Source organism: Malurus melanocephalus, unplaced genomic scaffold, assembly GCF_030028575.1.
Source record: "Malurus melanocephalus ecotype Western Australia unplaced genomic scaffold, MMel_1.1 scaffold_19, whole genome shotgun sequence".
Classification (NCBI taxonomy): Eukaryota; Metazoa; Chordata; class Aves; order Passeriformes; family Maluridae; genus Malurus; species Malurus melanocephalus.
Window position 1 is genome coordinate 2,994,795 of NW_026623251.1, and position 23,811 is coordinate 3,018,605.

General features: G+C 36.4%; 1 protein-coding gene across 4 annotated transcripts in view; it reads left to right on the forward strand.

Annotated features, from left to right (window-relative positions):
- SPAST (spastin) overlaps positions 1 to 21,791 on the forward strand; it is a 34,752-nt gene extending 12,961 nt beyond the window's left edge. For all 4 annotated transcript variants that reach the window (XM_057389764.1, XM_057389766.1, XM_057389765.1 and 1 more), the window contains 13 exons: positions 5,100 to 5,287; positions 6,261 to 6,394; positions 6,715 to 6,808; positions 10,084 to 10,158; positions 11,374 to 11,445; positions 11,975 to 12,050; positions 12,571 to 12,662; positions 13,962 to 14,041; positions 14,883 to 14,925; positions 15,490 to 15,569; positions 17,466 to 17,536; positions 19,360 to 19,400; positions 20,649 to 21,791. In XM_057389764.1, the coding sequence (XP_057245747.1) occupies positions 5,100 to 5,287; positions 6,261 to 6,394; positions 6,715 to 6,808; positions 10,084 to 10,158; positions 11,374 to 11,445; positions 11,975 to 12,050; positions 12,571 to 12,662; positions 13,962 to 14,041; positions 14,883 to 14,925; positions 15,490 to 15,569; positions 17,466 to 17,536; positions 19,360 to 19,400; positions 20,649 to 20,771 (1,169 nt within the window). In that variant the 3' untranslated portion in view covers positions 20,772 to 21,791. The remainder of the gene's footprint in view (positions 1 to 5,099; positions 5,288 to 6,260; positions 6,395 to 6,714; positions 6,809 to 10,083; positions 10,159 to 11,373; positions 11,446 to 11,974; positions 12,051 to 12,570; positions 12,663 to 13,961; positions 14,042 to 14,882; positions 14,926 to 15,489; positions 15,570 to 17,465; positions 17,537 to 19,359; positions 19,401 to 20,648) is intronic.
- The last annotated feature ends 2,020 nt before the right edge of the window (positions 21,792 to 23,811 follow it).

Genomic DNA, 23,811 nt, shown 5'->3' on the forward strand with positions numbered 1-23,811 from the left:
GTGTGGTTCTTGATAGCATGAAAGTCAGGCTATTAATGGGCATCTGAATTTCCTAAATGGCTGGTGCCCATCCTCTTGTGCTTTCTCTCTCTCGATTTAGGGTATGGGGCAAGTGAGTCYTTTTCATAAGAACATGTTGGTAATACATTTTTTTCTTAAAAGCAGGTAAAAAGGTGGTTTTGCTTCACACACTGCTAATCATCTTGTTCTTCCTTTATACATGTAAAATAGTATTTTTGCATGGATAGCTTAAAAACCCAAAGTAGATGACAAAAATTCTTAGAAAACTACAAAACCRGTTTATAGGCTACTTCAGATTAGAGGACTATTGTTAGTGACAGGGTGTGGAGGTATTTCAGAGGTACTGAGCTACAGGGCTCTGTATAAGCTTAGTTTTCTATCTGTGGAAAGTATTACCTGCACTGTTGCCTAATCAGGTTGCCCTTTCTTTTATTCACCTTTAAAGGCCAAAGTCTTAACAGATGTTTTTGCTTTGTGATTTTGTATGAGATTCTATTCTCACAGATRCATTGCACATTTTTTATATTTCCAAAGTGTTACTGATTTGCTTTTGATTTGTGGTCAGCCTTCTTGACCAGTTTACTTATTTTACCACAGATGACTACCTGTCCCTGTCTTCAACATTTGTGGTTTCCAAACTTAACTGAATAGCTAGAGATTTTTCTTCCAAGTTTATTTTCCAGATTTATAGTGAGGTTTTTCAAGACCTCATTGCAGTAGTATCACCTGCCCTTCATTTGCAGTGGGCTATGCAGTAACTTGTCCAAAGAGTAATAACAAGTAGCCTTGATCCAAACTTTTATTTTGAAATAATATTAATTAAATATTCAGCAATTTTGTTCTCATAGCAGTCTTAAATTAGATGTAAAACAATTTACCTGTTTTTCCCCCCTCAGATCTGCTTACTTTCCTTTGCATTTTGGATTGTTGTTTTTTGGTTTTTAAATGATCTAGGGAAGGAGATAATKCCAGTATTGCCAAAGGCAGATTTTGAGTTTTATGAACTCATTTACTGGTCATACCATACTTACAGTATTACGGTAATTCCATTTATACCATTTTATGTGTAAATCTCAGCATGATGGATGGCCCAAGAAAGTATTAAATTTCTCKTAATTACCTCAACATGATTACTCTGCAGCTAGCTAGTATTATATCTCAGTTTTCACATGGAAGAAGTTGCTGGCCTGYCTTTAATAGACATATATTGGCAATGTTTGCCGTGGTGTTCATACTGAAGTTTATCTGCTGTTGATACTGAAGTTTACAAAGGAGTTCCCCCAGCAGAAGGACACGTAGCAGTAAGATTGTTTCTAACAGCGTAATTTGACAAAATTACTCACTTTGATTGAGTGGCTATGTCAGTTCTGAAAGGAGAATAGCTGTAATTCCTGGTCTTTGTGGCTGTGCTACCATTTAACAAATGCAGCATGTCCTTAGTTGCTGGAGCTTTCTGTTAGGTATCTTTTGTTACTTGAATCTACCTATTTGAAAAATCTGAATAGAATTTTTGAAGAATTGCTATTTTGTAGGCTGTTGTGAAAGCTGATAATGAATAATGATCAGTCTTGCAATTGCTTCAAGTTTAAAGCAGCAAGTTAAAATTTTTTAGTTTTGTTGGGTTTTTTTTTAATGGAACTACATACGTAAAGTTACAGATAATTCTAGACTGGGGTTTTTTTTTCCAACTTTGTGTCCACAGGTGACATAAAATAACTTGTTTTAGCCCCTTTCTATTACTTTCCAGTAGATATATGTAGGGAATTTCTGAGGAATATTCCCTGATGATTTTTAATCTATCACAACTAAAGGCTGGAAATTGTCCTGCAATACTGGAATCACTGCTGTTAATTTGAATTTAAACTTTCTTTTGGATGCTTAAGAAGTTAGAGACTAATAGAAACTTGTTYATTAACATGTGCTTTAATCTGAAGCAGAAAACAAAATATAATGGATTTGCTTTTTAGAAATATAAAAGATGTTGTTGCATTAAATAAATGAGCTACAGCTGCATGTTTTTCAGATGTTGAATGTTTTTGAATTTCCAGGTATTTAGTATAATCAAGCTTCTCTTAGATTTGTTCAAACACATCCATACTTTATTTTATCTTTAAAACCAGTTTAATGTAAGAAGTATATATATTATATAATAACTTTTAACGTTTCTCTCTGTAAGGGAGTCTGAAATTGGTCACCTGTGGCTGCAGCTTACCCCAGTTTAACCAATAGAAAACCCCAGACAAGATGTTGCTACGTGCTTGTTTGTAATTTGTGTTGTGTGTGTATTTGGATGGCAGATTAAAATTGCAGGGATGCTTTCAGGACCAGACAGCTATTATGTCTGTGTAATCCAGGGGTGTTAGCTTGGAGCTATAAAGTAAATTATTCTGTCCCGAATTAGAGAGTAAAATCAAACTGATTAAGCATCTATTACTATCCTATAAGTATATATGAAGTAGATAATTGAACTGTTCAGTGTTTGAAATACACTTGAAAAAATTCCATGGTGTCTGTGATTTGAACATACTGTAGGCACTTCCTCATTGTTTTAAACAGAACAGTGAAACATTTGGCAAAAGGCTGCTGGAGATGTTGTGAAGGTTTTAACGTCACTTACTATGTATTTCCAGTCTTTCAATAGATGACAAATACAAATGGGTAAGAAATGTGTTTTGGGGGTTTTGCATTTGTTACAGCAAAATGCGTATCTTGCATAATGGAACAGTAGGAGCTGTCTGACAAGTGATGCTTGCTTAAACACCTCATGTAGGTAAACTTTAGATAAACTGTATTTCRGAATGGTTTGATAACATTATTTGTTACTTCAATGAAAATTTGTATATAAAATGTAGTTTCCCTCTGGAATTGAAACTCAATRCAGTGCTCAGGAGCTGTTCATCAGTTCTTCTTCATGTGCTACCCATCAGGACTGACAACAAAACATGCAGGTTTACTAGTCCTGAGTCCTGGAGGCACAGTTGGTGTAAATTCTAATTTCTTTTAAAACCTTGTCTCTTTTCCCTTCTTTCCCCTCTTCTGTTTCCAGCTTCCTGAGATACTCCTTACCTATGCAATTTTCTGACCCTCAAAATTGCAATATTTGTGTATTGTTCTCAGTGTGTGGGGGTAGTTCTGGAAGAGTGAGATTGGGCAATTAGAGTGAAGGACATGGAGAAAAACTAAGATTTTTGAAGCCTTCCCATGTTGAATTTAAGCCAGCTGTGCAAATGAGGTTGAGGCAGGCTAAAAAAAGCCCAAGTRCCACCTTTTGATTAAATTGGACCAGTCAGAGTGCTGAGTAGCTAGATGTTTTAATAGATTCATATATTGCTTTTTGAACTTGAGTTTTTGACTTGGAAATTCCTGTGTAGGAATGACTAAGTAAATGTATCTGGAGCTGTGTGTGTTTTAGTCAGTTTAGCCGGTTTTGGTGGTTTTTCTTGGTTTGTTTTTAACAAGAAACATATAACAGGTCAATGTACTTAATTATATTCTTCAAATACCCTTGTTGTTTGCATGCTGATACATCTGCACTGTTCATTGTGACCCTTGCTGAGTTTCTGTAACTCTTAAAAAGCGATAGATTTGTGACTGAAGAAAGGCTTTAGAAACTTTTTTGCTGAGTAATTAAGGATACCTCTAGGCTGTGTAGAGATTTGTTCCTGGTAGTATGTTTAAAGAGGCTGAGGACATAGTAGTAATTAATTGATCTTTCCATGATATTGTTTGACTGAAGTGTTCTCTGAATTTTTTTTAAACACAACATTTTAAAGTAATGAGGCTTTTTACTTAAAGTATTTTTCACTGAACTGCAATGTTGTAAGTTAAAAATTCTTCATAGAATTTCCTTAAACTCTGATTTCCTTAAAAATCAGAGTTCTTTGATCTGTTCCTTAAGATTATCAGGTCAAATTGAGTTGCAAGTTTCTACAATCCTAGTGAAGATACTTGTAGCTGAAATCCTTCTTGAGCTTCCTTACCTCTGATGCCATATTTATCTTATCTAATCAAAAGACTCCTTAACCCTTTTAAAAGGATTTAATAAGACAGTATTTCATTTCCATCACAGACAACAGTACTGTACTAGACAGTTTCCAGCAGTGTATTCCCACCACAAAAAAATATCCTGATCTATACTCTAATCATTAACCAGCCTGACCAACCTGCCTGCTTGCTATATCACCTTCTTACCTCTTAATCTCTGGTTTGATGTTTTACACTTGCCATTTCTGTGCCAAGGGGCTTTATTTTATTTTGCATCTCATACTGAGAATGTAGACATCAAGTGCTCTTTTGCTTACTCTGTACCAAAATGGCTTTTTGTAGTTTGATGACCTGTGACCAGTATTTCAAGTTAATCTGTCACCTAATTGGAGACTYTCCTGCTACAGCATGGAGGTGAATAAGCAGTGTGAATGGAATGTCTGGTGATGTTTAACTATATTTTAAGACTTAACTTTTAAGGTAGGAAGGCAAGCTGCTTCAGAGCTGTCTATTCAGAATTTACATGCTCCTCGAGATTYCTAAAATGAAAGAAAATTAAAAGAGAAAACCTGACAGTTACTTGCAGGTATAACTATTAAAATTTTTCCAGATTAAGATATTTTGGTGAAGCTTATGTGTGGATGGTGCTAGATAATGCTAGCTAGCATCCAATAAACTAGCTTGCTAACATCACTTAAAGAATGAATACACTGAATCTAAAGGCTTGATATTTGGAGAATATTATAATGATTATTTTTAAGAGTTCTTGGCAAAGAAAATAGCAGAACACAAGCCAGAAGAGTTTGCATACTAAAGAGTAGATTATGTTCTTCACTTGATAAAAGGACTAAGTTGTCTCTGACTTTTCTATGATGGCTAACTAGGGTTTATTTTGAGGGCTCCTAAAAATTAGACTCTTAACTTTAGGTGAAAGCAGCAGTCAGTATCCCCTTAAAAGCACTAAACCTCTTTAGAAATTTGGGTTATTCTTCTATAATACTGTATTATGTTTCAACAATTCTATCTTTAAGTTGTGGTTGATGGTAAAAGTATGACCACTGCAAATGTTCTTAAGACACTGGTTTTCTTTATAGAAAGTGGAGCAGTTCCAAAAAAGAAGGATCCCTTAACACACACGAGTAATTCCCTTCCTCGTTCAAAGACTGTTGCAAAAACTGGATCCACAGGCCTTTCAGGTCACCACAGAACACCCAGCTACAGCGGGGTATCATCATCTTCTGTGTCTAGACCAGCACCTAATTCTACACCTTCAACTCACAAGGTATGATGGGGATAAATATAGAAATATGCCCTTGAAATATCAATGTAAAAATTGCAGAACAAGCTTTGGATTTAATGCTTTAGTTGCAGTGTTGTTGCAGCAGGAAGTTCTTTGAAAAAACTGAAACTCTAAATTTTTGGCCACCCCTCAAACTAGGGGTGCAGAGTGGATTTTAGAAATTGTAAGGCATCAGGTGTGTGCATGGGCAAATGGATTTTAAGTATAATCACAGTAAAAAATAATACTTGTTTGTAAAATTGCATTGGTAACTGAGTGGAATAGTTTTCTAGATGAAAAAGTAATGTTACTTCTAGTATGTAAAAGATGGAGGAAAAAACCTCCTGCTGGAGAACTACAAGATTTTTCCCTCTCCATGTTCCTTCTCCTGTGCATGCATGCACAGGTTGTATTGCAACCACATTGAAAAGCAAATTATGCTTAGGCTGTGACTGAAATACAGAAGTCCTGTACTAGCAATACAGAAAAATATGGCTTTTCTGTTGACCTGTCTTTTTCCCTTCCATCCTTGTCACCACAGTAGAATAAAGAGCAGAATGGACTGAATRTAAATGTTCTGTTAAAATATTATTGCTTCTGTAATGTGAGGACTTTTAAGTGGCCTGTTACAAATTATAACAGCAGTAGGAATTCTTACTTATAGGTATTGAGAACCTGAGACAGTCTGTGGTGCTTATTTCCAGAGTATGCTGGGGGAAAATGCTGTAGTTAAATAAATTATCAAACCAAAAAACACCAAACCAAAGACCCTTCTTCACTGGAGCCTAAGAGAGTCTTCTCATGGCTAAATAATATGACAGTATGACTTACAGCAAAATGCAGCATTAGGATACTGGGTATTTGTTAACACATTGTTTTACTGGAGCAAATGAATGGTAGATGTTATTTTGCTAACACTATGCTTTTAAAGTATTAATCTGGGAGGGTTGGGATGTTTTTCTCTCCCCCTCTCCAGGCTGCTCCTAAAAATAGCAGAACAAATAAGCCTTCTACTCCTACCACTGCTCCTCGAAGAAAGAAAGACACAAAGATATTTAGAAACGTGGACAGTAATCTTGCTAATCTTATCCTAAATGAAGTTGTTGATAGGTAAGTATGAAGAAAAGTAGGCTTTTCAATCCAGTAAATCAATTTTTCATTCAGTACAATTTTGGTTCACATGGAATGAAAWTATTGCTTCTACTTGTTGTTTTTTTTGAGGATTATTTTTGATGTAGTTTTTTAATTGTACTTTGGCAAAAGATTGAAAGTTCAATTCAGAAATGCTTATGTTTTTAAATACTTAGCAATATAAGTTGTAGATTTTCTCAGAAGGGTTCTGTATAAATAGTCAAATGCATTAAATTAGTCAGCTGCAGCTGAAAGAGTATCTCATTGTTAGACTAATTAGTATTCCATTTCTTTGTCAGTGGGCCAGCTGTCAAATTTGATGATATCGCAGGGCAGGAACTGGCTAAACAAGCTTTGCAAGAAATTGTTATCCTTCCTTCTCTTAGACCTGAGGTAAGCAAATGGGTATTGTTATCAATCTGTGACAGGATCAAGGAGATGTATTGTCCTTCACACATGAAGTGACGATTCTTGAATCCTGTTTTTATTGATTTTGATTGCAATGGGTAGCTGTGTGGTGATAGCCATCTTGGAACAGTAAGATACAGGATTTATGTGTTAAAATACTACCATTGAATTCCTTGTCTTCTGGCTAGTCAGTGTTGGAGAAGGATTGGGGCAAGAGTGTTGAAAAAAAAAAAGGAAACCCCTGAAAACCGAAGCTCAAACCAAACCAGCAAAAAAAACCTCAAAACATAACAAAAACACAATACCCCCACAACCCCACTAAACAAACAAACTGCAAAAGCAAACAAACAAAATTTCTCACGGTATTTTAGATAACTATAGCCGCATGTCCAACTCTATATGGCCATGTGAAACAAAGCCCAGAACTGGAAGAGTGAAATGGAAGAGATTTGTATAGTTAAATTAGGTCAGGACACTATCTGATTTGAACCATGTTATTGTGATCCTTCTCTCTGTGAGGATGTTGGTTAGACACTGAATAGTTTCTTCAGAGATGGAGAGGATGCAAGGAAATGTAGTGAACAAACAAATACACTGAAGTATATAACATTCCAGGGCAGATTTCCTCTTTACTTGGCTGTGTGGAACTTGGTCGTTTAGGCTTTTATTAATCATAGATGGTACCTCAACTACTATGACTGCCTAGATTCAGGCCTAGTCTGTATACTCCTGGAATTTTCTGAGCTACTTTTAAGAAAAAATGTAACTGGTCTTTTTCCTAAAGCTGAGCTTATTAAAGCAGTAAGTACTTTCACTGTTATTTTGAGGAGATTGCATGTAATTATTTCCTACAGAGCTCTCTTGAGCACCCACCTGGAGTACTGTGTCTGGCTCTGGGGCCCTGAGCACAGGAAGGACATGAAACAAGAGGAGGAACACCTAGATGATCAGAGGAGCACCTCTGCTATAAGGAAAGGCTGACAGAATTGGGATTRTTAAGCTTAGAGWAGAGAGGGCTCCAGGGTGACCTTATTACAGCATCTCAGTAACTGAAAGAGACCTACAAGAAAACTGGTGAGCTGTTTAGAAGGGCAGATAGTGACAGGACAAGGGAAAATGGCTTCAAACTGAGAACAGGTTTAGATTTGGATATTGGGAAGAAATTATTCACCATGAAGATGATGAGATGCTACAACAGGTTGCCCAGAGAAGTTGTGGGCACCCCATCCTGGARTTGTTCAAAGCCAGATTGGAAGGGACTTTTAAGTAGTGTGGTCTAGGGGAAAATGTTYCTGCMCATGGCAGGGAATTTGGAAGTAGATGATCTTCAAAGTCCCTTCCAACCCAACCCACTCTGATTCTAYGATTATTGAAGCAAAATTGCTGTTCGTACTTTTTGTTTGCTTGTGGTTTTCACTTGTCACATAGACAGATGACTKGGGTTGCTCTGTGGTTTTCCTCCTAATACAGCTATTGATTTTGAAGCAATGTAGGGAAGAAACCCTAAATGTGGCATAGCATCACGGAAATACTAGGTGTAAGGAAAACGAAGCTCTGGCAACAAATGTGCATGCTCAGATATTGTTCTGCAGAAGGAAGATGCCATTACACTRTCTGTTACTACAGTGCAGTAGCATGTCAGGTGTGTTGTTCAGTAGTGCTAATGTGATCAGCTGGGTGGGAAAGACTTGGAGATGGGAGACTTGGAGTAGCTGTGACTCTGTTCCAGTACCATGGTGTATTCAATAAGATTGTCTCATTACTGTAGCTAGCAATGGGCTTGACCTTGATGTAGATTGAGATATAATAAGGACAGAKAATCCTATGAATATTTAGATGGTCCTTGGAAGTAGAGAGGTTGGTTTTATTCCTTGTAAATGAGCATAGTAGATATGGCAACTATAGGGAGATACTTTGTAAATTAACACTGGTTCAGTTTTAATGTCAAATCCATATTTAACAAGCCAATTAATGGTATTTTTGTAGAAGAGTGAGAGTGGAGGTACATAAACAGGAAACACTGGCTGCAACCATTTCAGTAGTAAGGTGCTAATGAATTGCTAGCAGTTAGTTCAGACCATGTTKAGTATACAAAGTGTTAACAAAAACTTGGAAAGCTTAGTATGTCTCAGTGATCAATAGCAGTTGCAGCTGAGCTGTAGGTGGTGGTGAAGGTGAGGAAGACTTAYAGATTTGAACTGGTCTGTGTGAAAATGGTGGAACTTGCCAAGAATTACTTCAAACAAAAGAAGTTAGACAGAAAATGCACATGSTTGTATGCAGCATAGAAAGCAGAAACACTGGAGTGTTCACTTAGTGAATAGCTGGGTRACTACTCTTAGTGATCAGAGTCAAGCATGAACAAAATGCTGTGGATGATGAAATAATAGAGAAAACACGTGTTGGTCAGCCATGGCAGAAATACAACACTGGTCATGGAGCTATTTGTTGTCATGGATGTTGTGGAAAGAAATGCCTGCMGACAGTGCTGTTTCACCTGGGATATATATATGAGATACCCTCAGATTGCTTTTGCCTGTTTATTGGAATTATTGGAAGCTGAAAGGGGAGGGGTGAGTCTGAGACTACAAGAGAAGCTCTGAAACTTTTGAGGGAAGGGATAAAGACAAAGTGCTAGAGAAAACAGGCARCAGTAATAACAAAAAGATACGTGTTCTGTGGGAATTTGTAGACTTGCTTGCTGTGATGCTATATATGGTGGGGGCAATTTTACAGATTAGGAAAGACGAATCTAGTGCAAAGTGAGAAAGGAGATGCCTATCAGTAGCATAGAAGAGAGTAGGTGGTTGTTAAGTAATATTTTAAATAATTTTGTTGAAAGCTTGTCTTCACAAGTTTCATTTAATAAAGAAAGATGAAGGAGTTCTTCCATATGGAGTGAGTAGGAACACTAGCTCTCCTACTACACACCTGCATTACTCCCTTTTTAACTGCARTTGATGCTTTAAACTTGATAGGCTAGTCTGTTTTGTGGAAAGTGTTTTAAACTGCTTTCACAGTGCATCCATGTACAGAACAATTACAACATGATTTAGCTGCTATGTGGGAAACAATAGTGGTGTGCATTAGGTCAAGTTTGTTACAGTGTAGTTCTCTCAAAGCCTGCACTGTTGTGGCACTGCTGTTACTATCAGTGCTAGTCAGGGAATGATTTCTCAGTTTTATACCATTCTCTTACAAAGGTAAAGCAACTTTATATTCAAATCTTTGAAGATAACTTATGATAATGTCCTTTTTAGTTATTTACAGGTCTAAGAGCTCCTGCACGTGGTTTATTGCTGTTCGGCCCACCAGGAAATGGGAAGACAATGTTGGTGAGAAAATTACTTCATGCATGAGTTGGTAGGCTTAAAATATAACCATGAGGGGTGGCTTTCAGTCTGGGGCTTGCAGTAATAAACTGTACATTCTTACAGAATCTGTATTAAGGTGTTGTTTTATAAATGAAAATGCAAAATTGTTCTTAACCCTGGATTTTATGGAGGGAATTGCTAAAATGTTCTCTATTTTTCTTTTCACTGTGACAAGTARTATTTCAAAAGTTATACCAGCGAGCCCAGGTTTCATTTTCAGAGACAGCAAAAGAAAGAGGGTTAATTTTTTTATACAKCAGTGATTAATCAGAAGTGATCTCTCCAGTGAAACGTACTAGAAGCACGTTTTGGAAATGGAGAGGGAGCACAGTAGCAAGGAAGGGAATTGTCTCACTTGCACGCTGCTGAGCATAAGGGCCGTGGAACTCTCTGGCTGCAGCTTGTTTTCTCAGCCTGTGCTAGATCCAGGGAACTGGAGCAACATGGCTGTGTGTCAGCCGGGGAGCATCGAGTGTCCTGATGCATCTGAGCCAGGCACATCATCCTGCATCACATGGTGTGGCTGCAGCTGCACGCTCTCTTTGCTGACWCTGGAGCTGGATCAGCGCTCAAGTGCAGGAGTGTGAATGCTGAGCAGCTCATGTAGGCTCATCTGTTATTTTCGACATACTGGAATGTAATTGCTAATCACTAAAATTAGATCTTATAACCAGGGAATCATAATTCCTTGAATATGGTGGAACTATTAAAGAAGAGCTGATTCTAACTGWTTATTTTTTCTAGCTTTCCTCTGAAAATAGCTTTTGCATAAGATAAAGGAGGGGGAAAAACACCATGGTTTTTTAGTGGTTGCATCCATCTGATGCCTTAAATTACACCCTAAATTAGTTAAAACTGGCTCAGATGTCTATTCAGGATCAGTTGATAGGAATTGGAGACTTTTATTCTTCCGAAGGCAAGTTGGAGTTGTCTATGGAGTTAATATGATTAGAGAAGTCTGTGGGAGTCTGGATATTTCTCTGTTGGTTTGACTGCATGTCCATTCCCGTTTGTAAGCAGCCTGGACAGAATTTTTCTGTAAAATTTTCAAGGTGCTCCCTTTGAAGAAACAGGGGTTTTCAAAATTTTTAATCAGGACATGAGTGCTCACTATGGATGCAGAGAACTATCTTCAATATAATATTTTAAAAAGTACTTTTTTCCCTTCTTTCCTAGGCCAAAGCAGTTGCAGCAGAATCAAATGCTACTTTCTTTAACATCAGCGCAGCGAGCCTGACTTCAAAATATGTAAGTAGTGGCTGTAAATTGTATTGATCTGAAAACATCCATGCTGTAATTGGGGCTTAAGAAAGCCAGAGACTTCTTATGAGTCCTTGCTGAGCTCTTAGCTTATAGTGAACATAGTTCTTAAAAAGTGATTTGGGAAGTAAAAAAAWTTTGTTTTGTGCTTGTGATAAATCAATGGCAAAGGTTTTTGCAGCTCAATGATGACACTGATAGTCATGCAGATGAGTTGTTGTGGGGTTTTGCATCCTTAAAAAGTAAATTAGTTGAGTCCCAGCTMCCTTTCACKCTGGTWAGTTAGGCACCAAAATCTCTTGACRGTTAACTCAGTTGTAATCATAAGAGAAGTCGTAATGTTTCTTGTAAAGATGTAAACAATACTGTTTTATGTACTGAACCAGTGACAATTTAAATATGTATAAATGGACTGGGTGTGGTTAGTTACCAGCAAGATATTCTGTAGGTCCTTCTGTTAGCAGTCTTGTAGTAAAAATTTTTAACCCCTTCCAAAACCAGTTTATTATTATTTTAGGTGGGTGAAGGAGAAAAACTGGTGCGTGCCCTATTTGCAGTAGCCAGAGAACTTCAGCCTTCTATAATTTTTATTGGTAAGAYCTTAAATGTTAACTTTCATTTATTTTGTTAAATAAATGTTATTAAATTGGAGTAGTTGAGTAAACTTGTTTCAGGTAATTCTACAGCACAGGACAACTGTCTCAGATATGACCTGCTGGCTAATCAGTAGTTTCTATAAAGCATGTTAGATTACTGTTGTATTATTTCATTGGTGGTAATAGTGGGAGGAAGTGCTTTGAAAAAGGAAAACACTGTACTGCCTTTACAGAATAAGTCCCTTAAACTTCAAACATGGAAATGGGGTTTGCTTGTCCTGAGTAGCAGTTTATCATTAGAAAGATTTTTTTTTTTCCCTCTCATGTGTGCTTGGTGTTGCATACTCAAAGGCCAACACATTACACGAGTTTTTAAAYTTTCCTAATATCTGTCTGTCTCCTAAGGAATAACAATCTGGTCTTTCTTGATGGAGCMATGTATTGCTGAAAGAACTTAGGCAAATACGAAGACTTTGATGTTGCATGCTTAATTSAGATGTATTTCTTTGCTTTTTAGATGAAGTTGATAGTCTTTTGTGTGAAAGACGAGAAGGTGAACATGATGCTAGCAGGCGTCTGAAAACAGAATTTTTAATAGAATTTGATGGTGTAAGTATTAGTTCTGTTATTGTTTGAATTAGCTAAATTGGCTAATGTAGTGCSTACCAGTAGGTGAATTATAAAGGATTTGGCTGCTGGGGCTTAGCTCAGGCTACCTCCTGACTCCCCATTAGTAACTAACAGYTTTTTTTTTGGTTGTTCTTAATTTTGTAGCTGCTTACTGTAGTATTCTGGAAAATACAATCTGGACTGAAAGGTAGCAATCTGGAGATGAGCTGTAATCATCTGTTAAAAGATTATGGGCACAGAAGAAAGGATAAATGGCAATGGTAAAGGAGCTGTGAAGACAAATGTTCTCACAGGGCAGGAGGGACGTTTGAGGGTTAGGGAGAGTTGAATCCGTGTTTACAGTTGCATGTTTTAGTGAATCACTTCTCTTTATTCTGGCAAAATCAAACAAGATAAAATGGCTTTTACGTAGTTTTTGATTTCTAAGGATTATGTTTCACAAGCATACACTGTCAAGGGGTGAGACTTGAGAGATGAAGATTTCAGACTGGTTCTCATATATATAATATATTGCACACATTATATATATATATGCAGAAATTATTACACACACATGCAGAGTTTTCTTTTAGAATGAAAAGGGAAAAATGAGCACAATACAAAGTTTGCTGACTTAATATTTAAGGTGTTAATATTTAATATTATACAATATTTTTGGGGAATCTTGTGAACATTGTAAGGTGGCAGTGAACTTAAATCTATGAAGAGTTGAACACTAAGCAAATAATAAGCGATAGTCCAACATTTTCTCCAAAGTTTGGAAGCTCTAAGTCTTCGTATTCTTGTGTATAAAATCATCTGAGTGAATTGGGAAGGAAATTGCTGCATCTTTCTGCTGTTATGATTATTTTATAGTTTATTTTGATTACTGTGTTCCTACAAATTAGATGGATGTCTKATCTGATTTAGTGGTTATGGATATACTTTAGTTTGAAGTTTTTATTCTTACCCTGTAGACTTCAAAACAATGTTTGGTATTAARACCCCAGAACAGCAGAAAGTCTCCGGCTTTTTCAACATAATTATGTTCTGGTGACTAAACTTTGAGTACTTTTCTAGTTTTATTGTCAGTTCTCTCCTGCAAGACTTTTTTTAAACCTTTTTCTGGTTTGACTTTACATTTATCTGAGCAATATTTTGAAGCTACTTTAAAGAGGGAAAAAAAACATATATAAAATCCCATCAGTGTGCTGAATACATGGCAAGTGTCTTAACTGATTTTGTTGTGCTTCTACTTAATGTAAACTGAAAGCTATTTTACCTTCCTACATTATATAGGTGCAGTCTTCTGGAGAGGACAGAATACTTGTGATGGGAGCAACAAACAGGCCTCAGGAGCTTGATGATGCTGTTCTCAGGTATCAAAATGGCTCATTTTTTTGAATATACACTAAGATGATATTCATTATCATGAATAATATGATAATGAAGAACAGGTTTTGCTTAGTATCTTGATGAAGTTTTGTAATAAGTAAAAGCTGTTCAGCAAGGTTAAATTATTTAACCTCTCAAAGAGGAGCTTTTCTCCTTTGAGATGCATCTGCACAATCATGATGGCCTTGGAATTTGCTGAAACAGCAGTACCCATTGAAATCAAGTTGATGTTTTTAAAATTTCTTGCATCTAATATGTTGCTTTTTTGTCATTTGGATCTTAATGGCAGAATAAAGGAGAAAATTTGATACATTTTCCAGCCAGAAATGCAGTATTTCAGATTGACCAGAAATTCAGCATTTCTTCTCTGTGAATATTGGGCTTCTGACGTCCCATGCAATTACAGATCTTTCTGTAGATTTGCCTTAGGACCTTTTTGCTTAAAGGACTCATACTTTATTACTTTTTCATTCTTGATTGAGGAAAATAGGTATGTCAGCACTGCCTGAAGAAATGATTCCAACGASTTTTTTGTGTAAAAATTCAGAGATGCTTCATTTCTTTGCTGGCAGTTAGTGGTATTTCTACTTTTAGAGTGTCTCTTCCCAAGAGGAGTCTCATAACTTCAGATAAGAGTAAGGTGGCACTAGTGACATGTGGGTATTGTTTGTTTGGTTGTTGATGGTGTTTTCAAAGTCTGTAGTTCTACTTCCTAGAATTCGATAATGGAAGTGAAATTTTGGCACTTAACCATACCAGATACTAGATTTGTATGTGCTAAATAGTTACAGAATAGTGTGAACAATGTATGCATGTTTTTTTCAGACGATTCACCAAACGGGTATATGTGTCTTTACCAAATGAGGAGGTAAGTATTGTTTTCCACTCATATTTTTAATACACTTATAATTCTTAACTTGCCCTCGTGRGTAATTGCCATTCTGTGAACTACCTGCTGGCCCAGCTTGACCATATACAGTGTGCATTAATTTTGGGAAGTTTTCTAAGTTTTTACTTTTTTTCCTGCCCGCCCCCCCTCCTCACTCATGCCAGTACCAAATCTGGAAGCAGCTACTCAGTATGTCTTGACTAGTGAGGTGTTACTTACAGACTGACAAGCATGGACTGGTCTGAAATAGGACTTGTAGGAGCATGTTTGTTTCGCTGAAGGACGGTGTTTTATTGCAGAAGATAAATRTAATTTTCTTAATGTTTTTCAGTTCAACAAGATAGCTAATGATACTAGTGGTTAGGCCCTTGATCTTGTTATTACCCATACCCATCTCTTCTGAAGAGATGATACTGTACAGTCTAATTGCACAAGCACTATAGGCAAGTTTAAACTGGTGAAGCACAAAAACCTAGTTCTTGAAACACAGTTTTAAGTTTTCAGTAAGAAGTTCTAYATCTGATAATTTTATCTTCTTTTCAGACAAGATTGATTTTGCTAAAAAATCTTCTAAGCAAGCAAGGAAGTCCATTAACCCAAAAAGAGTTGGTTCAACTAGCTAGGTAAGTGTTTTGTAACTATACTAAATAAATATATTGCTCAACTGCATTCATTCAGGTTGTTTAATTCATTCAAAATGTAGCTAATGTAAATCATCCGATAGCGACAACATGAACTGCATGCATTTTGGGAAAATTATTTCCTGTCAGGCTGTATGAAAGTGTTTTTATATATGCATATATATGTATATATATATATAGGATACGCCCAGTCTGGTTTCTGTTGTTGAAAGATGCTCATCAGCTTTTTCCTTTGAGGAGGAGGGAGAGGGATGCTTCTTTTCACCCCTCCCTCAAGGAGTCTAGCTCTCCTCCCTGATGCAAAAAGGTAGCAYTAGTTTTGCACTCAGCATTCAATTCAAATAAAAAGCAACTTTTCTTTGCTGCTGCTTTGTTAGGCTTGTTGAATGTATTACCAACACAGCAGAGCAAGCACTGGATAATTTTAGAATTGTTTTACTTTCATATTTGACTGGGAAAATATGGGTTAAGTTTTCCCTCCTGTTATGAAACAGAGTTGTTTTATGTTTTTCATCATTAAGATTGACACAGTACCGCTGTTAGTCACCCAAATCTAATAATAGGTGTGAAGGATGTTAGACTAAAAAGCAGGTAGGGCAGGAAGGAGTGAAAACAGAGCATGAGATAGCAAAAATATGCAGGTGGATGTTTTTCTTTGTGGTAGTACACAGGACGTGAGTACGGTTTTGTGTGTAGCATTTGTCAGCCTCTTAGTAATACTGCAGAAGCCAATGTGAAATCCAACTGAGTATATTCCCTCTGTACTTAAAGGCTGTTAGTTCAGGCTGCATTTAGGCTGCAGTAACAGCTAACTGGAGGAAAGCCATGGTCAGTGTCTTGTACTCTAACTGCAAATTAAACAACCAAATTACAAGTGCAGCTTAAGTACACCATTTTAAAGGGTTTAGAGAAAATACAAAAATTGAGCATCCTGCCTGCTTCATTTTCCATCTTCCTTTGTTTTTAAAGAGAGAGGTATTTAACCTCCTTTGTTTTTTGTGTTCTTTTGCTCTGCATTTTTTTTTCTATAAACTGTAACAGACTTCATGATCTCCAGAAGACTAAGCYCTTTTTGCTGCAGCTAGCCACTTCTCTGCAAGGGTGGGACGTTTTTGTTTTTCAGTTTTCCTTTAGGTAACCCGTACTACTTGTTTTACATTGGCATTTTGTACTGTGGCTTCCTGGTTCAGTGGAGGCATTTATTCTACAAAGTATATGATTCATTAACTTGGATATGAAGTTTAATTCTGGACAAGCTCCCACAGGGATTGGCTCCTTGCTTTGTTTTACTCCCTATCCTGTCGTTCTGAGGATTTGGATGATCTGACAGGTTTATGAAAATACCAAACAAACCCTAGTAGGTATTGAAAATACCTAGTAGGTTTATGAAAATACCAAACAAACCCTAGAATTTACCTTCCTTTCAGTTTACTTTGTTTCATATTAAACACATGGTATTAGGTTCTCTCATTGTACTAATTGGGTTGAAAGAGTGCAGGACAGTTGAGGTTTTGGTTTGACAGTAATCTGACTAATGCTGATAAACTGCTGGTACAGAATTCTTGTGCTTAAGATTACTTTTCATCTACAGATCCTGGTTGCTACCTTTTTTTTTTTTTTTCCTAGAATGTTGTTTGGGACTTGAATATCTGTACTTCAAATTTAATCTGTGAAAGATCACTTATAGTGAAATATAGATCACTTACAGTGAATGCACTTCTGATTTATTAAACTTGCAAAATAACATCTAAGTAATACTTCCTCTGATTAAGTAATTATCTTAATCATTTGGATTATCTCTAATTAAATTGATGTGATTTGAAGCAGGCTTTTGGTTTTTTCCCTTCCCCCTTGACCCCACTTYTTCCTTTGACAAAGAATGACAGATGGATACTCTGGAAGTGACCTAACAGCATTAGCAAAGGATGCAGCGCTAGGCCCTATTCGAGGTAAGCCACAGAGGTTTGTATTTAGGTTTTGACATTCGTGATATATTTTCTTAAATCTTTATAATTCTCCAACCTGTGAAATCAAGCTTTTTACATTGGATTTTAGTCTGTTTTTCATAATAGCATCTTTTTAAGACTTGCCTTGTACAAAACCCTTCAGTATCTCACCATGTGAAACAGGAAATTTTTGTGTCTCMAAAGGAAAGCAGTGTGAAGTGTTTCTCACTGATTTGTGGGGTTTTTAACTAGTCTGTGAGGCTGGTGTCAGTTCTGGTGTAGCTAAATTATTAATTGAATAGCMGTTACTGGTTGCATTACTTGTCTTTATAAAGGGGGCAAGTATCTTTCAAACCTTAAGGAAGGAAAACTGAAACAGAAGCAATTTTACGGGTTTTTTTCTAGATATTGTTTGAATGGCATAGCTTTTTATATTTTTAACTCTTAATGTTGAATTGTGATCCAGATGACAACTGTGAATTAAATAGTTTTACTTAAATTTGTTTTTTCTCTGACATTTCCATCTTGGAAAAAACCAGTTTTAATGTGAATACTTCTTCCAACACCTCCTCTATTTGTTGTGTTTAACTATCTAGTTATGTGTTCAGTAACCACATCTGAAGGAACTGAACGTGTTTAGTGGAGATCAGTACTGGGATTTTTGTGTAGAAAAGATTGTGAAGATTTGGTATTAGTTTTCTGTTTGTAGATGTACTGTGTAAAGGTACTAAAGGCAGGCAGAGCTGAAGTGTTCTGTAATATCAGCCTGCTATGTGTAAATAAAAGTTGTTGCAACTCTCTTAAATTATTTATGGGGAGGAGAAGTCTGCATGTTTTGTGGGTGTGTTTGTGTCATTAGTTTTTAAAACCCTATAGCATGCAGTTTTGCCAGTGCACACTCTCTTTTGAAAGTAGCTGTTGGGAAAGTAATGTTTTTTACCCATTTCCTTYCAGCTGTTGTATTTGTAAAGCACATCTTTCACAATCCTGCATAATAACTGGGAAACAGAACTGCATTAAATGGCTCTCATAAGAGACCTGTCTCCTAAGAATTTGAATATATTTATTTAGAGTGSTGGAATTAATAATGTATGCATTTAGGTATGCAGGCTTTACTTAGCTGACAACTCACTTCACACGCAAGTCCATTTCAAGAAGAGACTATGYAACATTGTGCATTTTATTTCTTTCATCTGCTCATGGTTTCCATATTGAAAAATTTATTTTTGAAAATGTTTTTGATGCCATCCTTGCCAATCCTGCCTAGATTCTTTTTCTTGTACCCTTGCAGCAAAATGTTTGCTATTACATGTTGGTACCATAACAGCATTGCAAGTTAACAAGAAAAAAAAAAAGGTGAATGATACAGGAATGTGTAGATTACATGAGTGCAGCATAGAGCAAGAAGCACTTTCACGTGCCCTGCCTGATTTTATTTCTTTGTTCTTGGCTGACTGTACCTTTTTGTTTCATGAAATTGAGTAGAGCGGTTGTAGGTACCAGGAATAATATAGAGGAAGGTAGCTCTGTTGGCTCATCTGATGTTTTCCATACTTTAGGAAGAAGGAGTAATTCTGCTACCACTTTGTACTGCATCTGCAGTAAGTGTGTGTGGGAGCAGCCTGGTTGAGGAGCTGATAAATGGAAAAGAAGGAGGCAAAAACATCATGTACCTTTCTGTACAGGAGACTGTGTTGAGGCAGAAAGGCATAATTTTTAGCTGCAGGACATTTTTTTTTTCCAGAACAGAAGTGCTTTTAACATGTTTTAGTTGTCAGAAGTGATGAAGGTTCTCTTATGAAATTTGCTGATTTTTCTTTTTACAGAATTAAAGCCAGAACAGGTGAAGAATATGTCTGCYAGTGAGGTAAGCTGTTCTAGCAGCTGTTTTGTCCCCCTTGAATAGAATGCATACTCACTAGAAACTTTTAAGGTCCCTTTTTAATGAGTAGTGTCATACAAAATAGGATAATTGTGGGGAGTATAACCWTTTTAATCACTTCTTCATTAAAGAAAAATCTTTAGAGATTGAGAAGAYCTGTCCTCAGAGATCTGAGGTTCATGGGTAGTTTGTTGGCTTTCAGGCTTAAGAGCACTTCTTTTTCTGCTGCACTAAGTCTGTTGTTCTTCCTTTCAGCTGACTGTCCTATCTTTTTCTTCACACTGAACTGCAGTATTTGTTACCTATCTGATGATGTCAGAGGCCTGGCTTTTATTTTCTCACAGTGTTATTTCCCAAGAACATTCCCAGAAGTATTATGTGAAATTACTTCTACCCTTTCCACCCCATCTTTACATAAAGCAGGTTAACTTAGGGAGAGCCTAAAACAGATTTGTGTCTGTAYATGTATAATACTTACATTCATTCACTTGGGACCATCATAAAGAAAAAGGTTAAACCCCCCACCACAAACTGCAGCTGTAAACATCAAAATGAAAAGGAAGCAGTTGGTCYTGTGTACAGWAGTTTGTTCAGGTGTGTTTGCAAYCCACAGTTACTCAGGGGAAAATGAAGCAAARCTTAATTTCTYGGTCACTTTTTGTGTTTAGCCCGARGTCGTGGCCAAGACTATGATAAGMTGGAAGGATTTGTTGCAGGAGGATAACAGTGTCTGTGATTATTTGTTGTGATGTCCTCATATGCACCGGCTCGCACCCATACTCAAGCAAGAAGTAATCATACAGTCTCATGAGCTATTCAGTAACAAGGCAGACTTTACTATTAGCAAGCGTTAGTTTTTTAAAAATGGTAAATACTGGTAGTCTTAAATTACAGGAGTCTTGCATCAGGCCATAGAATAATAGAACAACCCAGTTTGGAAGGGACCTTGAAAGATCACCTGGACCATCCTATTGTGGGAAAGGAAACTTAGATGAGATTATTTAGCATCCTGCCTAGTCCTATCTTCAAAACTTCCAGCAATAGAGACTACCACATCCTTGAGAAGGCTGCTGCAGTGAATGACTGCTTTCACTGTAAAAAAAAATTCATTCATATATGAAGATGAAGTGCTTGTAGAACGTGTTTTGTTAAAAGTGAATACTCAAGTACTTCTTGAATAAACTGAAGTACATAAACCACTTGTGACCTTGATGTCTTTCATTTTCTGTTTAGATGAGAAATATCAAACTCTCAGATTTCACAGAATCTTTGAAGAAGATAAAGCGCAGTTTGAGCCCTCAGACCCTGGAAGCGTACATTCGCTGGAACAAGGACTTTGGAGATACCACAGTGTGAAAAACTGCTTGAAGTGAAACAGTGCTGCCTGGGGAGCAGTTGGTGCAGACAACTGGGAAGCAGCCAGAGTTTACAGGACTTTACAGATATTTCAGTATCTGCATTAAAACTTGAGATTAAGAGAAAATTATACAATGTGAAATGTATTCATCACAGCCTCCTTGCCATTTAGTGAGGATTTASACACTGTAAGTAAGAGCACAACAGGACTTGACCTAAGATTCCTAGCAATCCGATTCTGGTTTGAACATTAATATATGTATATTGTTTCAGCTACAAGGYTCTGATGATATTGATCATTGGAAGACCTTTTCCCTACGTCGTGTGTGTGGTTTTTTGTTTTTAATTTTGCCATAACATTGATGAACAATGAACTTGGATCAATGTTGTTCAGTTGGAGGTTTGTAAACTTTAGTTCATTTTTTTGACTTTTTTATCCTTAATGTGCCAAATAAAACAATTTCCCTGTGCAGAGTGGAAGAGCACCATTGGGGAATTCCAGTTATTAAAATGTAAAAAGCAGCTGGTCTGTTATTATTTGTCTTTTTGTTTCGTTGTAATGTGACTGAATTGTTCACAGAACAGGTATAAAGAAGACCTTTGATAGCAGAACAGCAAAATACCCCAACATTATAAGATCAATTCAAACTGCCTTTTAAAAGAAAAATTACTAAATAAAAGAATAGACTGAGATGTTCATTTACTGGCAGTATTTTTTCTTAATGCATTTTGTAACACTCCATTGGTAGAATGTTAGCTTATGCTTACCRTATACAACTTGAGCCCAGCTGATGTTTGAGAGAGTAAGTGATACTAATTGTTGAGTTTCGGAAATGATGTGTTTCTACTCTGTGTTTTGGTCTGTTTATAACTGAAAGTAAAATTTCCATTGTGATAATCTTTTTAATCTCCACATGTAAGCATTATAATACGAGGCTACATGTCTAATACATGGCATACATTAATGTTTTTATAGCTTTCATATGTTTTGGTTTATATATTAAAGTATGAAACACTCAACTGATCTGCTTTTTTAAAAAGAATACTGCATCTTTGTACAAATACTTGTTTTTATTATATAAATGACAAGCTATTAAAAAAAACAAACTCTTAAATGATAGCCTTTAAGTACCATAATAAAGGAAAGGATATTTGCCTTTACTTCTAAAGGCCCAACATCTTGTTTACAAACTCTRCATGGATTAAACACAGATTCTTGCAAGGCAGAACACTAGTTCCTTGTCCAAGCAGGTTTGTGGGGGGGTTGGGGTTTTTTGTTTGGCAGGTGTTTATTTTTTTGGTTGGTTGGCTTTTTGTTTTTTGCGGGGGGTTTTTTTTTGGTTGGATTGTGGGGTTTTTTTGGGTTTTTTTTGTTTTTTTCTTTTTTGTTGTGGTTTTTGTTTGGTAGTTTTTTGAGGCTTTTTTTGGTTGATTTTTTTTTTTTTTTAAACTCTTCCAACTTTGTGATACTGAAAAAATGCATGTTGTTTATTGTAGTTTTAATTAAAATGAGTTGTAAGGGTTGTTTGCTTTTGGTCTTAACAGAAAATTTGTTTTACATTTGTCATTTAACTTATTTTTTGGAATTACTGACCTGAAAGTTGACTATAAATAATATATTATATGTATATATGAAAAAAGCCCTAGCTGATAGATGCAGTGTAGGTGTAGTAATACTCTTGAGAGGACTGTGCTCATTGTGTGGTATTGAGTACTAAATAGCAGAAACTTGTCAAACCTTTGAGCTGCACATATGCAATATATTTGGGATTCTTTGTTTTGTTTTTCAGCCAGAGATGCTTTTAATTGTTCTTAAGATTAAAAGCAATCAAATAAGGGAAGATTGTGTTACACTAGTATGCCTTTTGAAATAGTCTAACCAAACCACTTTAGCCTTCTAAGGATAGGACTCTCTCAAATGTATATCTTACTTACATGAWAGATGTGACTTCCATTCCCCCGATTCACTTTTCTGGAGAAATGCTGACAGTTTTCAGATTCTCAAATCTCATGTCTTGCTTTGCCTTAGTTCTGCCTTTAGTAGACCATCTCTGTCATTGGAGATTCCTGGCTTACTTGATCCATATTTGTAGTATTCTTCATAGTGCAAAAGCATGAATATTTTATAATGTATTAGCATCTGCCAAATAGCTACAACTAAAAAAGGGCCTTGGTTTTATTCATAAAGCTTTTGTAAACTTGCCTTGAGATCTGTTGCAAATGCAAACTTTGAAGATAACACTTCTGGTTTTGYGTATTCCTAAATGATTGTTATAAAAATCTTGGTTTTGTCCACCTAATTTTGTGGAACATACTGTGGAACATACTATTTATTTTCAAATACATACTTGCTGGCATGGGATAGGTACCTGAAATGTTGAGATAGAAGTCCCCATCTGCTAAAGTCGCACCAATAGCAGCAGAGTCAGAATCAATAGCTGCTACAGAAAAGGGACCAGCCCTTTTGCTTGTTCATACAACCAGTTCAGGTCAAGAGAATATGTGTGACTGGTACAGTTGCTTTTTGGTCCTCTCTTATGCCTGATTGTTTTCCACTTAATGGATGAACTACAGCCCTATAAAGTAGTTCTGGAATACAATAACAAGAAGATGTTGTCCTGCAGTATTAGTTTCCCCACAGCTGCTGGATTCTTAGCCCATGGCCAGGTGCTGTTAGGCTCATAAAGCTCCTTTAAATGTCTTGACATGCTATTTTCTGAATAGTGTCTTTTAAGAATAATTCTGTTTGCCTTAAAGGTATCTTCTCATTTTATATGTACTAAGTCCCAGCTCAGTGATCTTGTGTATGTTGGATTAACTGTATAAGAGCAGGTCTGAGGAAAAACAGCAACGGGAAAAACCACCAAATCCTCCCCCTCCAAAAAAAAAACCCCAACAACCTCAAATTACCTTATTTCCCAAGTCTATAGTACTTACATAAAACTCTGCAACTATATTTTCCATAAAAYCAAGTTATGTTCTAACACAGTGTCTCAAATCAGGATAAGCAGGACAGCAACTTGGATGCTTTTAGGCTTTG